General features: G+C 42.8%; 1 protein-coding gene across 1 annotated transcript in view; it reads right to left on the bottom strand.

Moving 5' to 3' along the window:
• PAFAH1B1 (platelet activating factor acetylhydrolase 1b regulatory subunit 1) overlaps window positions 1-14,754 on the bottom strand; it is a 109,828-nt gene that overhangs the window by 45,871 nt on the left and 49,203 nt on the right. The window contains exon 2 of the mRNA XM_075854228.1: window positions 13,196-13,398. Coding sequence (XP_075710343.1) covers window positions 13,196-13,227 — 32 coding nt within the window. The 5' untranslated portion in view covers window positions 13,228-13,398. The remainder of the gene's footprint in view (window positions 1-13,195; window positions 13,399-14,754) is intronic.

Below are 14,754 nucleotides of genomic sequence, written 5' to 3'. Positions count from 1 at the left end.
AATTATTCAGTGTAAGGCTATGTTCACACTGAGTATTTTGGGGGAGGAATATCTGCCTCAAAATTCCGTTTGGAACTTTGAGGCAGATATTCCTCTCCCTGCACGCCGATTTTCGCGGCAATTATCGCGCCGTTTTTCGCCCGCGGCCATTGAGCGCCGCGGGCATAAGACAGCGAGAAATACGCTTTCTCCTGCCTCCCATTGAAGTCAATGGGAGGTCAGAGGCGGAAGCGCCCGAAGATAGGGCATGTCGCTTCTTTTTCCCGCGAGGCAGTTTTACTGCTCGCGGGAAAAAGACGCCGACGCCTCCCATTGAAATCAATGGGAGGCGTTCTCGGGCCGTTTTTTGCGACGCGGTTTCCGCGTCAAAAAACTCGGCAAAATACCCCGTGTGAACATAGCCCAAAGAACGCCACATAAAAACCAACTGACAAAGTTGCTAAATGTTGCAACAAAACATGAAATCACCTACTGCCAGCACCCACCTATAACAATCAACAGAACATGGAAACATAACCGGTTTTCAAAGTTTCCCTCCAATTCCAATCGCCATCTCCTGACATCTGCACTGACCTTAATGTGCAGTGAGCAATAGAAGTTATTCGAGGAGGGTACAGTGATGGCACATTATCCTGCTGAAAAAGACCACTGCCATTAAAGAATGCTGCTGGCATGAAATCATGTCCTTGGTCATCAACAATATTTAAGTGGTACATGTCCATGGTCCAGTTCGGATGCCCAGTGTAGGCGCACTTTAAACAGGGGTCAGTATATGCGCTCTGACTGGTCTGTGGCTACGCAACAAGCTGTGATGCACTGTGATTAGACACCTATCAAAGCCACTACTTACCGAGAACAACCCACAACCCCAGCCTTTTTGGAGATGATCCTTTTTGTCGTCTACCCATCACAATTTGTCCTTGTCAAAATCACTCCGACTCTTACACCCATTTTTCCTGCTTATAACACATCAACTTCAAGAACTGATGCTGCATTACTGCCCAATATATCGCTCCCCTTGATAGGTGCCATTGTCTGAGACAAGAAATGTTATTCACTTAACCAAGAAGTATTTAAATATTGTGGCTGATGGGTGTATATTTCTGCATCACACGGCATCAAGTCAAATAAACGGAGGTGTGGGTTACCTAATAGAATAGAAGCATTTCAGTATTAGAACTGCCTAAAAAAATATTCTCAATGATAAATCTGAACAATCTTCAATAGATGTATAAAGCAGCCAATTGCAGAGGTGAAGCAGCCAAGGTCGGTTAGAGGTTGTCTGTATCCTGCACGTTGATGTGCAGATTACAGGAATTGTCCTACACAGAAAAGCTGACATTTCTACAAAGCACATTCATCTCTTCTAAAGGTGCTTTACAAATCCAGTTGGGAGTCAATCAATACTGGTTGTGAATGGTCTGGATAGAAGGATTGCATTTAAAACAAGCCACTTTAAAATCGCCCATCGTCTCAAGAAGTAAAATGATCAATATGAGATGTTCACACCACATAGAAAAAAATGCATCCGCAAACGGCACTAGTTTTTACAGTAATTTCGGGAGTTTTTCGATGTGGTTGAATTTAACAGCAAATAAAACCGCACCAAATCCCAGTAAAACGCATGCGGTTCTAACCACACCGGCTTATAAAGTGTGTGGGAAAGCAAAATAAACATGGGGCACAATATATAGACAAGCTTCGGATTCGATTAACCCCTTCCCCCTGCTTGCATTCTGGGCCCTAATGTCCAAGCCATTTTTTACATTTTTCCATTGTCACATTCGAAGAGCTATAGCTTTTTTATTTTTGCGTCGGCATAGCTGTATAAGGTCTTGTTTTTTGCGGGACGACTTGCAGTTTTTATTGGTACCATTTGAGAGTAAATGCGACTTTTTGATCACTTTTTATCACATTTTTTTTTAAGTCAGGATTAACAGCTATTGTGCACCGCATCTGAAGGGTTAAACGGGTGAGATCGATACTAATATCGATCTCACCCGGCAGAGCAGGGACGCCCCCAGCCCTCAGCTGCCTCTAGCAGCTGAGAGCAGGGAGATTTGACGGCTCCCTGCTCTGTTTACTTTATTCTAATGCAGCGCCGTGGAATAGCGGCGCTGCAGAATAAAGCCCATTAATGACCGCCGTGAAAAGGCTAATCGGCGTTCATTAAGGGGTTAAGTAGAGGTAAGACCAAAGATTAACACGTAGGCAATGTATAGAAAGAAAGCAAATATTTCTTTAGAATTTGTTCACACTGGTATCACTTCCATTACTATATGGGGGCCACAACGGAAATTACAAATTCATTGTGTGATGGCTCCCGACGTATAATGGGTTAGCGCTCCCTGTATTAAAAAGTTTATTCACATCTTGAATATTGAATTCCGTTTTGGGCTCCACATTGCAAACAGGATATAGGAGGACTGGAAAGGGTTCAAAGGCGGGCAACTAGATTATTAAATGGGATGGGTGGTGGCACTTCCATTGAAAGGCTAGAAAAATTGGGCTTGTTCAGCTTGGAAAAAAAAAAAAAAGACGTCTTAGAGGTGATCTTGTTAACATGTATAAATAGAGGTGTGGCCAATACAAAGAACTAGCACATAATTTGTTTCTTCCAAGGACTCTACAAAGGACATGGGGAAATCCATTGCATGTGGAAGAAAAAAGTTTCAGACATCAATATAGGAAAGGGTTCTTTACAGTTAGAGTAGTTAAACTATGGAATACCGTACCCAAGAGTTAGTGACGGCAGATACTATGGCAGCATTTTAAAAAGGCTAGATGATTATTTACTGACAAACGGCATTGAGGGTTATAACTAATCAAGTAATGAATGACAGGTAATTTATTGAGAAAAGTTGGACTTGATGGACCGGTGTCTTTTATTCAACCTATGTAACTATGGATAAGAAAAGAGGGGTGTGCTTTTTTTCCTCCAGAAACTGGACCACTCTTGCCTATTGGCTGTTTCTGGTATTGAAGCGCATCCTCATTCAAGTGAATGGGTCTGAGCTGTGGTATGGTTTCTGGTAGAAATAAATCCTCCAGAAAACCCAGACTTTCTAATCCTGGAAAACCCAATGCAAAAAAAACATACTATGTTTAAAAAAAAAAAGCCAAGGGATCTTGCTCGATGGCATCCATATGCCCAGATAGGGCATATAGGGGGCAGTCCTGGCAAGACAACCTATTTATAGGGAGATTCCTATTTCTGTCTTTTTTTGGGCCCCGATCAAAATCCTAATAAAAATGAATTGATAGGGTCATCCTTTTTGGTCTCCTTTTGCCCGCTCTTTACTTTCAACCGCTGGCCAATTTGCCTGGGAGCCATACTATAAACTACTATAGCAAAAAAAGAGAAGAGGCTGGGCAAAGAGATACTGCAGATTCAATTCTTTAAAGGAAATGTGTCGCTAGAAATTTGTATTTTTTTTTCAGTTAAACAAACAATTTGTATTTAAGGGATTACACATTGTTTTAATTTTTTACATTTTTTCACAAGTCAGGAAATATTATAAATCAGATTCTAATTTATAACATGTCCATGTGCTGGCCACTAGAGGGAGCAGTTCCCAAAATTGCAGCATGGTCACTATGGTAAAGCAACCTCATTGATTTATGCTGCAAATTTGGAGTGGACACACTCCTCTAGAGTCCTCACACAATCCCCCCTCCATTCTTCTGGCTAGTGCCAGGAGAAGGAAGGGTTTGAATGTATTCAAACCTATACTGTGTGCCACCATTTTCTGAGCGACTGCACAGTGTAGGAGGATTAGCTACAGGGCTAAGCAGACAGTATCACACGAACATAATACACACATCATACACAAACATAAATTACCTGCTCCTGCAGCCGCCTCCGCTGGTCTACGCTGCTCTTCCTTGCGCCTTCGATTTGTTGAACATATGGCCGGAAGTCGCCATCTTAAAGTCCGGCAGCGGCTTCCAGGCCACATGAAAATGGCGCCGGATTTCACTCTACGAGCTCGATTTGGTCTGTGTGGGAGCGGCGCATGCGCCGTTCCCACACAGACAGCGCACGCAACAGAGAATGGAATGGCTCCCGTTCACATTCTATATGGGGTTGTATGTGCCATATAGCATCTCTATGTGTCGTTAATCGACAGAGATGAAGAAAAAAAAATGTCAGCCCCCATTGAGAAGTAAAAGTAAGAATACATTAAAAAGTAAAAAATGAGAACAAAATTAAATAAACTTTGTTATTATATTAAAAGCAATATAATAATAAAAAATAAAAAATCATGACACCTTCCCTTTAAGTGTCCAAGAGGAATCGTGTAGTACCACACATCGACATAAAAGCTATCAAACACCACTCCAGCACATAAATATACCAAGAAGAAATATACCGCTGTGCAATGCAAGTTAAAAAGCCCCAAAAAAATGACTCAAAAATATGAAAATTTTTCATAACTATTTATATGGAAGATATCAGAATTATATCTGTTATAAGACTTCTACATAAGTAATCTAGAAATATATCCCACAATCTGACCAGGAAAATGATTGCCAATTCCTGCAGCAGGGGAATAATACTATGGGGGGATGGACGGACTGAATCATGCATGCGGGTCATGGATATTGTGTTTTGTTAATGGCTAAAAACGAAATTTACACCAAACAGCAGGAGGTGCAGTGCAAGATTGTATTTGTTTGGCCGATTTGCTGATATGCTCGTATTCTATGTCCTTGTCTTGGTTTTCATTACAGGAATGAGAATTTAGATGTCAAAAGTTTTTCACCATTTTTACAGATTCCTCTCAGAAGGTGTACAAAGAACTGTAGCAATAATCAACCTGTTTAGGAATGCAAAGCAGAACTCAATACGTATACATAATGTTTGCCACAGAATTCAATCTCATATGAATCACAAGTGATCTAAATGACCGATGACAAAGAAAAACATTCATTACAGACAATAAACCAATACATACCGGCACACAGGTGTGTAAACGACAATTGCTTTAGAAAGGAGATCTGGGAAATTTAAAAACTCCGTCCTCACTAGCAGAACAGAACCTAAAAGAAGGAACAAAGGAAATATTCCCAAACCGTGAATTTGTTGTGTTCCTGCCTTCTGGGAGTAATTCGGGACTCAAGTTAATTAACCAGTTAGTGACCGCCAATACACCTTTTCACGGCGGCCACTAATGGGCTTTATTCTGATGCATAAGCCTTTTGATGGCTCTGCATCACAATAAACAGAGCAGGGAGCCGTTAAATCTCCCTGCTCTCAGCTGCCCGATGTAGCTGAGGGCTGGGGGCATCCCTGCTAGAACGGGTGACATCGATATTAGTACTGATCTCACCCGTTTAAAGGGAATGTGTTGCCAGCAAAAAAAAATTTTTTTTTTTTTATTTAAACAATTAGTGTGTGGGTGATTAAACATTGTTCAAATTTTTTTATTTTTTTTCACGAGTCAGGAAATATTCTAAATTGGATTCAATTGGATTCTAATTTATAATATTTACCATTTCTGGTCACTAGATGGAGCCATTCCCAAAATTGCAGCATTGCATGTGGTAAAGCAACCACATTGCTTTATGCTGCAAAATTGGGTAAAAAGCCCTCGCTCTAGTGAGCTCTCAGCATCCCCCCCCTCCTTTATCCTGGCTAGTGCCGGGATAAACGAGGGGATTGAACAGTCTAACCTCCTACACTGTGTGTCGCCATTTTTTGAGCTAACACACAGTGTAGTAGGTTTACATACAGTAGTAAACACACACAAACACGAACATACATATTAATCTCTTACCTGCTCCTGCCGCCGCGGCTCCCTCCGGCCCGTCCGCTCCGTCTGCTGCCGCTGGTCCAAGTGCACAAGTCCGGAAGCCGCGACCGGAAGTAGTAATCTTACTGTCCGGCCGCGACTTCCGGTCCACAAGAAAATGGCGCTGGACGGCGCGCATTTCAAATTGGACTGTGTGGGAGCGGCGCATGCGCCGTTCCCACAGACGGCGTACATTGAAGTGGATGGAACGGGCCCCGTTCGCAGTCCCTATGGGACTGTATGTGCCGTATTCCATGTCTGTATGTGTCGTTAATCGACACATACAGAAATGGAAAAAAAAATGGCAGCCCCCATAGAGAAGAAAAAGTTTAAAAATAAGAAAAAGTAACACACAAACACACAAATTAATCCAAACGTTTTTAATAAAGCACTAACATCTTTAACATATTAAAAAAAAAATTGTGGTGACACTGTTCCTTTAACCCCTCAGATGCAGCGCTCAATAGCGAGCGCCGCATCTGAGTGGTTTTGGAGAGAGGGTGGGAGCTCCCTCTAATCCCACTGACACCCGGCGATAAGATCGCCGAGTGTCTTTGTCTCAGATGGCAGCCGGGGCCTAATAAAGGCCCCCAGGTCTGCCTGGAGCGAATGCCTGCTAGATAATGCCGGAGGCATGTCCTAGCAGATGCCTGTCCGTTTTAAACGGACAGGCAGTAATACACTGCAATACAAAAGTATTGCAGTGTATTATAATAGCGATCGGAGGATCGCATATTAAAGTCCCCTAGTGGGACTGGTAAAAAAAAAAAAAAAAAGTTTAATAAAAAAGTTAATTAAAAAAAAAAGTGGGAAAAAAATGAATACACTTTTTTCCCTTACAAACTGCTTTACTATTCAAAAAACAAAATAAAGCAAAAAATTTGGTATCACCGCGTCCATAACGATCCAGACTATAAAGCGATTACATTATTTAACCAGCACGGTGAACGCCATAAAACAATCAATTTAAAAATTGCTGTTTTCTGTGAATCCTGACTAAAAAAATGTGATCGTGATCAAAAAGTCTCATCTACTCCAAAACGGTACCAATAAAAACTACAAGTCCTCCTGCAAAAAAAAGCCCTCATACAACCGCATCGGCGGAACAATAAAAAAAAAAAGTTATGGCTCTTCAAATATGGAGACACAAAAAAAAAAAAAGCGTTTTTACTGTATAAAAGTAGTAAAAAACATACAAAATCTATACAAATTTGGTATTGTTGAAATCGTAACAACCCGCTGAATAAAGTTATTGTGATATCTATACCACACGGTAAACGGCGTAGATTTAGGACATAAAAATGTGTTTTTTTTTCTATTCCCCCCCCCCCCCAAAAAAAGTTAATAAAAGTTAATCAATAAATAATATGTACCCCAAAATGGTGCTATTAAAAAATACAACTTGTCCCGCAAAGAACAAGACCTTATACAGCTATGTTGACGCAAAAATAAAGTTATAGCTCTTGGAATGTGATGGAAAAATGTAAAAAATACCTTGGTCATTAAGGTTTAAAATAGGCTGGTCATTAAGGGGTTAAAAAAGAGAAAGGAAAGAACAGAATCCCCCGCTGCTAGTCAGAATAAAGCATTTGGCATCGGAGAAGGAATACTGCAGAATCCGGCTTATTTGATCTAAACCGCTTTTGTAGTTGGCAAAAGACACTAACAAGCATCAATAGTTCATAGATATTCTGCCTCTCCAAGTTCACCAACATGGCAGAAACGGTCACATGGGCATCATGTACTTGATCAGCAGCATCCAAGAATTAGAACTGATCCTGCGGCACTATATACAGTGGGCACTGTGGTGTTTTAAGGGAGTTTGTATAAAAAGAATCTGACTAAAGAATTAATAATGTTTTGTTTTTTTAACATACATGAACAACGCACGGAAACTGGATAACAGACGGCGATTAAAAACTGACAAACGGATTGAAAAGTGATGAAAATTTGGAAACATGAATGCAAAACAAGCATGAAAAAAACCTGACAGTTGATCAGTTTTTTTTTTTTTCGTAAGCTAGATTTTTATTGAAGACTTAACAGTTACACAAGAAAACAAGCAAAAAGACAGCTCTGAAAACATACACAGCATTACTATCAGCGGTACACATAGGACTCATACTTCCACATACAATATCGGATAAATACACATAACATGTGATGTAAGTGTGAGACCCAGGATCGTCACATCTTAAAGTTAGACCCAGACACACTGTGTAGAGCGTGTGACAACTCCCCAGGCATCAGAGAGGAAAAGAAAAGAGAAAATAGAAGAAAGAAAACGAAAAGAGAAGGAAGGACCGAAGACAAGAGGAAAAAGCCAAGAATTAATGAGTATGAACCACAGGAGAAACCCTGTGTCATACCCCATGGGGGGGGGGGGGGACAGAAGAAGGGGTTAGACCTAGAAGGAAGAATAGGCTTCTTCCTCCCCAGACGGAAGCCACTATAGTACCAGGCCCCGTATGACAGACCCCCAACTATATGAGGGTTCAGCTCAGCCAATCAGCAAAGTGAGGACCAGATTTGAAGGACGACCATGTACTCCACAGAGAGACAACTTTACCAAAGTGATCACTGTCTTCTGCTACAAGAGATTCCATTGGACACAAAAAATCCATCTCCACAACCCATTCACCAATGGAGGGCGGCACAGTAGACTTCCAATGTATAGGAATAACTGTTCGGGCCGCAGTCAAGAAGTGTCTTAGTAGGCCCTTCTTTATGCTCGGCAAAGGGCCAGGAATCATGGATAGTAAAGCGACCTGAGGAGTGGGCACCATCGGGGCACCCTCCACTATGGCATACATGTCAAAAATCGCTTTCCAGAAAGTCTGTAATGCTGGACACGACCACCAAATGTGTAACATCGTTCCGGTCTCATTCCCACAACGCCAACACAAATCCGACACCTCAGGGTACATCCTATGCAGAATCTGTTGGCAACGGTACCATCTATTCAGTATCTTAGAATTATTTTCCTGTGCATGGCAAGCTACAGGCATTTTGTGACACAGAAAGAAAACTCGATACCAATCCGCTAGTGACATGTTTACTCCAAGTTCTCGCTCCCAGGCGCTAACGTATGCAGGAGGTTGGTACCCACCTGCTTCAAAGAGTAAGGTATATAGAGTAGATATCACCCGAGCCGGAGGCTCTATTTGAAGCAACACCGATACGCATTCCGTCCGGTAGAGCCGAACGCAAGACGGTAGACAATGGGCATGCTCCATCCAAGAAAGCGTCCTCCCCGGGCAATTCCCTCTCAAGTCCAACAAGGAAGGGAGCCGTCCCCCATCTGACATTACCTGACATAGTCTCGTGCCTTCGGAAGAAGACCAATTAAAAAAATAAGGGGTATTGACAGCCGGTGGAAATTCCGGGCTAAGAAGCCCGGGTCTATGGGAAAGGCCCTTCCTAACCAACAGTCTGTCCCACAAAGTGAGATAATGCTGGGAAAGTATCGGGAAGGTCAAGAGAGCCGGTCGATAATCCGGAAGAATCCACGGCAACGATCTAAGGGAGAGAGCGATTATGGACTGCTCAATCCCCACCCACTGTTTATTGGGGCCATTATGAAACCAGTCCACTACCCTTGCGAGAACCGCGGCCTGATGATATATTGACAAATCCGGGAGTCCAGCTCCCCCCTTCATCTTTGGACGGGACAATGACCTCAGGTTAAGGCGCGGCCTCAGGGTGCCCCAAGTTGATCAGTTTTTAATGGCCATTGAATGTAGCCTAAAATGGGGTGACTGATTAGTAAAAAAAAAAAAATTAAGGGTCAGGTCACATCGCATTTTTTCCCTCAGGCAGATTTTGAAATGCCAGCATTTGTGTCTTTTTTTTAATGCGTTATCTAAAATAAATCATATGCAAAAAACGCCGCAAAAAAGAAAAAGAACTCTTAACAAGCGCCACGTCTCTTGGTTTGTTTTTTTCTGCCTCCCATTTCAATGGAAGGTCAGAGTCAGAAACAACTCCAAGAAAGAGCATGCTAAAAAAAAATTCTGAGAGCGGTCAAAAGCCGGTTGCGGTTTCCACGTCAAATTACGCCGTGTGAACTGACCCTAATCTGCAATAAAGAGATTCAAAGTAATGTTCCAAACCAAATATGCTCTACCTCCTTGTGTCACAAGCGCTATACATGACATTCTGTGTACATAGAAGAAAAAGTTGCCGTATTCGGGACACGGCGCCTGACAGGTGAGTATTCAAAACAAAGTATTTTTCAGTAGACTGAAACTACGCGTTTCAGGACCGGACAGGTCCCTTCCTCGGGTTCATACCGGTCCTGAAACGCTTAGTATCTATTACAAATAAAGTCTACTGAAAAACACTTCATTTTGAATACTCACCCGCTTCCACATGTTGCATTTACAAATCATAACACAGCATGAGTGACATAAAATGCAGGTCTCCTATCCTACATCACCCAGTCCAAACCAGCAGAGGTTCTGAATGTCACAAGTATGAGGGTATGTGCACACACACTAATTACGTCCGTAATTGACGGATGTATTTCGGCCGCAAGTACCGGACCGAACACCGTGCAGGGAGCCGGGCTCCTAGCATCATACTTATGTACGATGCTAGGAGTCCCTGCCTCTCTGCAGGACAACTGTCCCGTACTGTAATCATGTTTTCAGTACGGGACAGTTGTCCTGCAGCGAGGCAGGGACTCCTAGCATCGTACATAAGTATGATGTTAGGAGCCCGGCTCCCTGCACTGTGTTCGGTCCGGTACTTGCGGCCAAAATACGTCCGTCAATTACGGACATCTTCAGAATAAGGAAGATGGCACCATTTTTGTACATAATTTGTTGAGGGAAAAAAAAATACAGGCATCCTATTAGACACTGCTTCTGAAAGGTGTAGTAAGATAGCAGACATGGGGGCCATTGTTAAGCCCCCAAGCTGCCATAACAGCCCCCTCCCTCTGTCTAACCACTTAGATGCTGCGGTCGCTATTGGTTGCGGCGTCTTAGGGGTTAAACAGCCAGGAATGGAGCTTGTTTTAATCTCGACCATTGCAACAGTGTGCCCAGCTGTATGTCACAGTTGTGTAGGGATGCGCCACTTTGACAAGGGGAATGACACCAAGTTGGCAATTTATTGATACATTTCTAGGAGTCAGATGAATAGCACAGTGCAGAGATCTAAGAAAAACCGCTACAGAATTGGTCTTTCAAGGGGAATACAAGTATGTACTAACACGTGGGGCTTAGGTGCCAGACATGTCAGGAGAGCTGACCGGTCCTCTAATTTACATGATGGTCTGTGGAGTGCAGTTATGGCTATGTTCACATCTGCGCTAGGGCTCCGCTCAGACGTTACGTCAGAGCTTTCCGTTGGAACGGAGCCCTGACTGACACAATCTGAAACCATAGGTTTCCTTTTCCAGTCAGTTAGGGCTGAAAGCTCTGACGGAACGGAGCCCTGACGCAGATGTGAACAAAGCCTAAGCAACATACAGATTTCCAAGAAGGTAAGTTTAAAAAACCAATAATAAAAAAAAAAAAAAAAGCATTTATAAAGTACGTGTAGATGCCATCTGTGAAATAATGTCCGGAAAGGCAGTGTTTTTCTCTTTTAATTCTTATTTATTTCAGTGGGTACGCTTCTAGTACAGTAAAAGCCCCCCTGCACACGGCTGTAGATGTGTGTACAAACCGTGATTACGGCACGGACAGGCCGCGGAGTATCATCTCCAGGCACACCGTGCACACAGATGATGTACATTGATGCCTATGAGCCCAGACCGCAAATGTAAACCGTATAAATGACATTACCAATTTTTTTTTGCAGTCCTGGCAATGTATGGACTGTAAAAAAAAAAACAAAAAAAAACATGGAAATCATGCATTTTATACTCTCCGTAACTGTGGATAGTAGGGTTGCACAATGCATCGAAACTTCGATACGGTTTCGACACTGTTTTTTCATGGATTTCGATACTAAAGCTGTGCCGCCGCATTTAACACATGAATGTATGAGCGGGGCCGCGGCTGTGCGATAGTTATTGCCCCACTCCTGAGTCCGGACAAGTGCGCGCGGTCAGCACGAGGTGATGCGACCGACGCTGCACTAATGATTGCCGGCACTGAAGACCGAACATTGCGGACGCACTGCAAAACACTCCAATGTTCTGTCTTTAGTACCTGCGTTCATTAGTGCAGAGCCGGCCACGTTACCTCATGCTGACCGCGCACACACTTGTTGTCAGGAGCAGGTCAATGGCTGTATTACACAGACGCAGCCCCACTCTAAGAAACCTCATCTCCACCGTTATTCCCCTGAAAGGAAACCGCAGCATACAAGGGGTAAATGAGAAGGGGGATGCCCTTTGGATGGAGTCACGGGGATTCGAGGGACATACCATATATTGGCAGACAGCTCAGGGTCCATCGAAGGACTCCATGGCTGTCTGACCATATTTCCTGTTAGGTCATACTGAGGTATGTCCTAACAACTGCCTGTGTACTATCCGTCCACAGGCTAATGTACTGGCACATAGACATAGGTCAGTATATTAAAGTTTAAAAAATAAAAATAGGTAATGTTAAATTAAAATAAAAAACAAACATTTTTGCCAATAAACAGTCTCAATACATAAAATATACATTCGGTATCGGCATGACCGTAATAACACTTTTATAGCGTCATTCACGTTTATGCGGTTATAAAATAAACATCTTTCTTTCGCGTACTAATGTGAGGCACGAGGTATTATGAATTTTGAACCTCCATGTGCCTCACATTAATCGTAATTAACCCCATCATGTACCTCACATTAACCCAATGTTGTCCATTATGACTGAGGAACATGATGGGGTTAATTGCCATTCATGTGAGGCACATGAAGGTTCAAAATGCATCACACCACGTGCCTCACATCAGAAAACGGAAGAACTTTTTGGGGGCTTATTGTTGGCAAAGTATCGTTTTGGTATTGAGAATCGCAATACTACACAAAGTATTGGTATCGAAGTCCAAATTCTGACAACCCTAGTGGATAGTATACAGCCACAAAACAGCGGTCGTCTGAACGACGCCTAAGTATTAACACGCGATCATCGCCTATTTTTTTTTTTTTCTAAACAGATGATTTAACCGCATAAGCTACTCTACACAAAGCAAACCTGTCAAGCCCGTTTCATTTCTGCCTCACGTCTACTACACCCAGACTCAGCTGAAGGCCATAGGCAGGGCCCAGTAACACAGAGGAGGGACATTCCTGTACATTTATTAGGCACCCGAGCCAGGCAGTTGTTGGATTGGTTTACAACCTTGCCATTTCCTTTATACATCAGAGTTTGTCATTGCAAGCACAGGTAAAGACAATTTTCACATACAAAATGAAAACTTTTAAAAACAGGTTTTTAAAAGCAACTTACAGCTCATCTCGTTGCCTCTGTGACAGGACCATGATGAATTTAGTCCCAGAAAGAATACAGTGCTGGAGACCTTCAGGAGTTCACGAATCCTAAGGAACTCCGGATCTACGACGAATATGGCCACTAAGTGGCTTCAGCTGTAAAATCCACAAGAGAATTCCCCAAAAAAACTTGAGTCATTCAACACGGAAGGTTCATTCCACCTGAAAAACAAAACAAAATGTTTGAGTATAAACGTAACTTTTTGGTTCATAAAGCGCAGACCAGACTAGAGTCATTTCTGTTGCCCAACTTTAGACTATTTCAAAGTCCTTTAAAGCTACTCCTCGACCTTGGCTTGTAGTCACTATTACTCCACCATCCATTGCTGTATGGTCAGGTCTAAAGCTCTGTTCTGCGCCGGGGCATGACATACAAGAATAGTGCAGCATGCCGTGCTTTTCATGTGATCAAAAGGACAGAAACATGGACAGACCCCAATTCTAAGTCAATGGGTTCTGTTAGGCACCGTTTGGATGCGAATAAAGCCTAACGGAGAAAAGAGAAACACTGATCACTTGTGTGTTAGGCCAAGCACAGGGTCTGAGGGGGGGGGGAGGTGCATGGCTTTTTTCTTTGGTGTTCTTTTAATCCGTGCGTCAAAAACCACCCTATCAGGCAATGAACTAGTGATCCTATATTAGCAGTATTTACTAGAACGTGCCTTCATGTTACTTTTTAATATTATTCAACCAAAAAGCAGTGTCCCCTCCCACGTACCTCTGTTTGCCAATGGTTTGTTGGAAAACTATATTGACGTGTGCACGGTGCCTCCATTGCATCCGCATACTATCCACAATTGCGGAAAGTATAGGGCACATTATATCCTATGGGGCAATGCACATGACCAAGGTTTACGCAGTCCGTGCATTGCCCGGAGCCCAAACCGCAATGAAAGAAGAAAAAAAAAGGCATGGTCCGTGATTGCGGGCGGCCAGCGGGTGAAACTCCTCGGGCCGTCCGTGCCATAATCACGAAATGTGCATACAGATACAGTCTTATGCATGAGGCCTTAGTGTGTGCATTCATTTCAGTGGGGCATTTTCACCTTGTGATTTTGGAGTTCGTCAGGTATTTTATTACACTATACGGTGTCTATTTATACTACTTTACTATAAGGGTTGGTTCACAGAGTTTTTTTGGCGCTGTTTTTGATGCAGAAGCCGTGACAGAAACAGCGCAAGAAAAATGGCCAATGGCTTATTTAATTCAAGGGGGGGGGCAGAGGCGGTTTTTGCCCATAAGCGGGTGAGAAAAAAAAAAAAAAGTAATGTTCTTTCTTCACGAGTTTCCATCTCTGCGTTTTTAGCCTGCGGCGCTCAATGGCCGCGGCCGAAAAACGTAGCATCAAATTGTAGGCAGGTCAAAAGGAATTTGAGGCAGATTTTTTTTTTCTGCCTGCAAACATACCCTAAGGCCTAATTCACACGCGCGTATTTCACGTTCGTGTTACGCGCGTGAAAAGAACGCACGTCACACGAACCTATGCAAGTCAATGGGGCTACTATTCAGACATTCTG

This window comes from Rhinoderma darwinii, chromosome 2 (assembly GCF_050947455.1).
Source record: "Rhinoderma darwinii isolate aRhiDar2 chromosome 2, aRhiDar2.hap1, whole genome shotgun sequence".
Classification (NCBI taxonomy): Eukaryota; Metazoa; Chordata; class Amphibia; order Anura; family Rhinodermatidae; genus Rhinoderma; species Rhinoderma darwinii.
The sequence above is the reverse complement of the archived record's forward strand: the minus strand, read 5'-3'. Positions and strand labels throughout refer to the sequence as shown.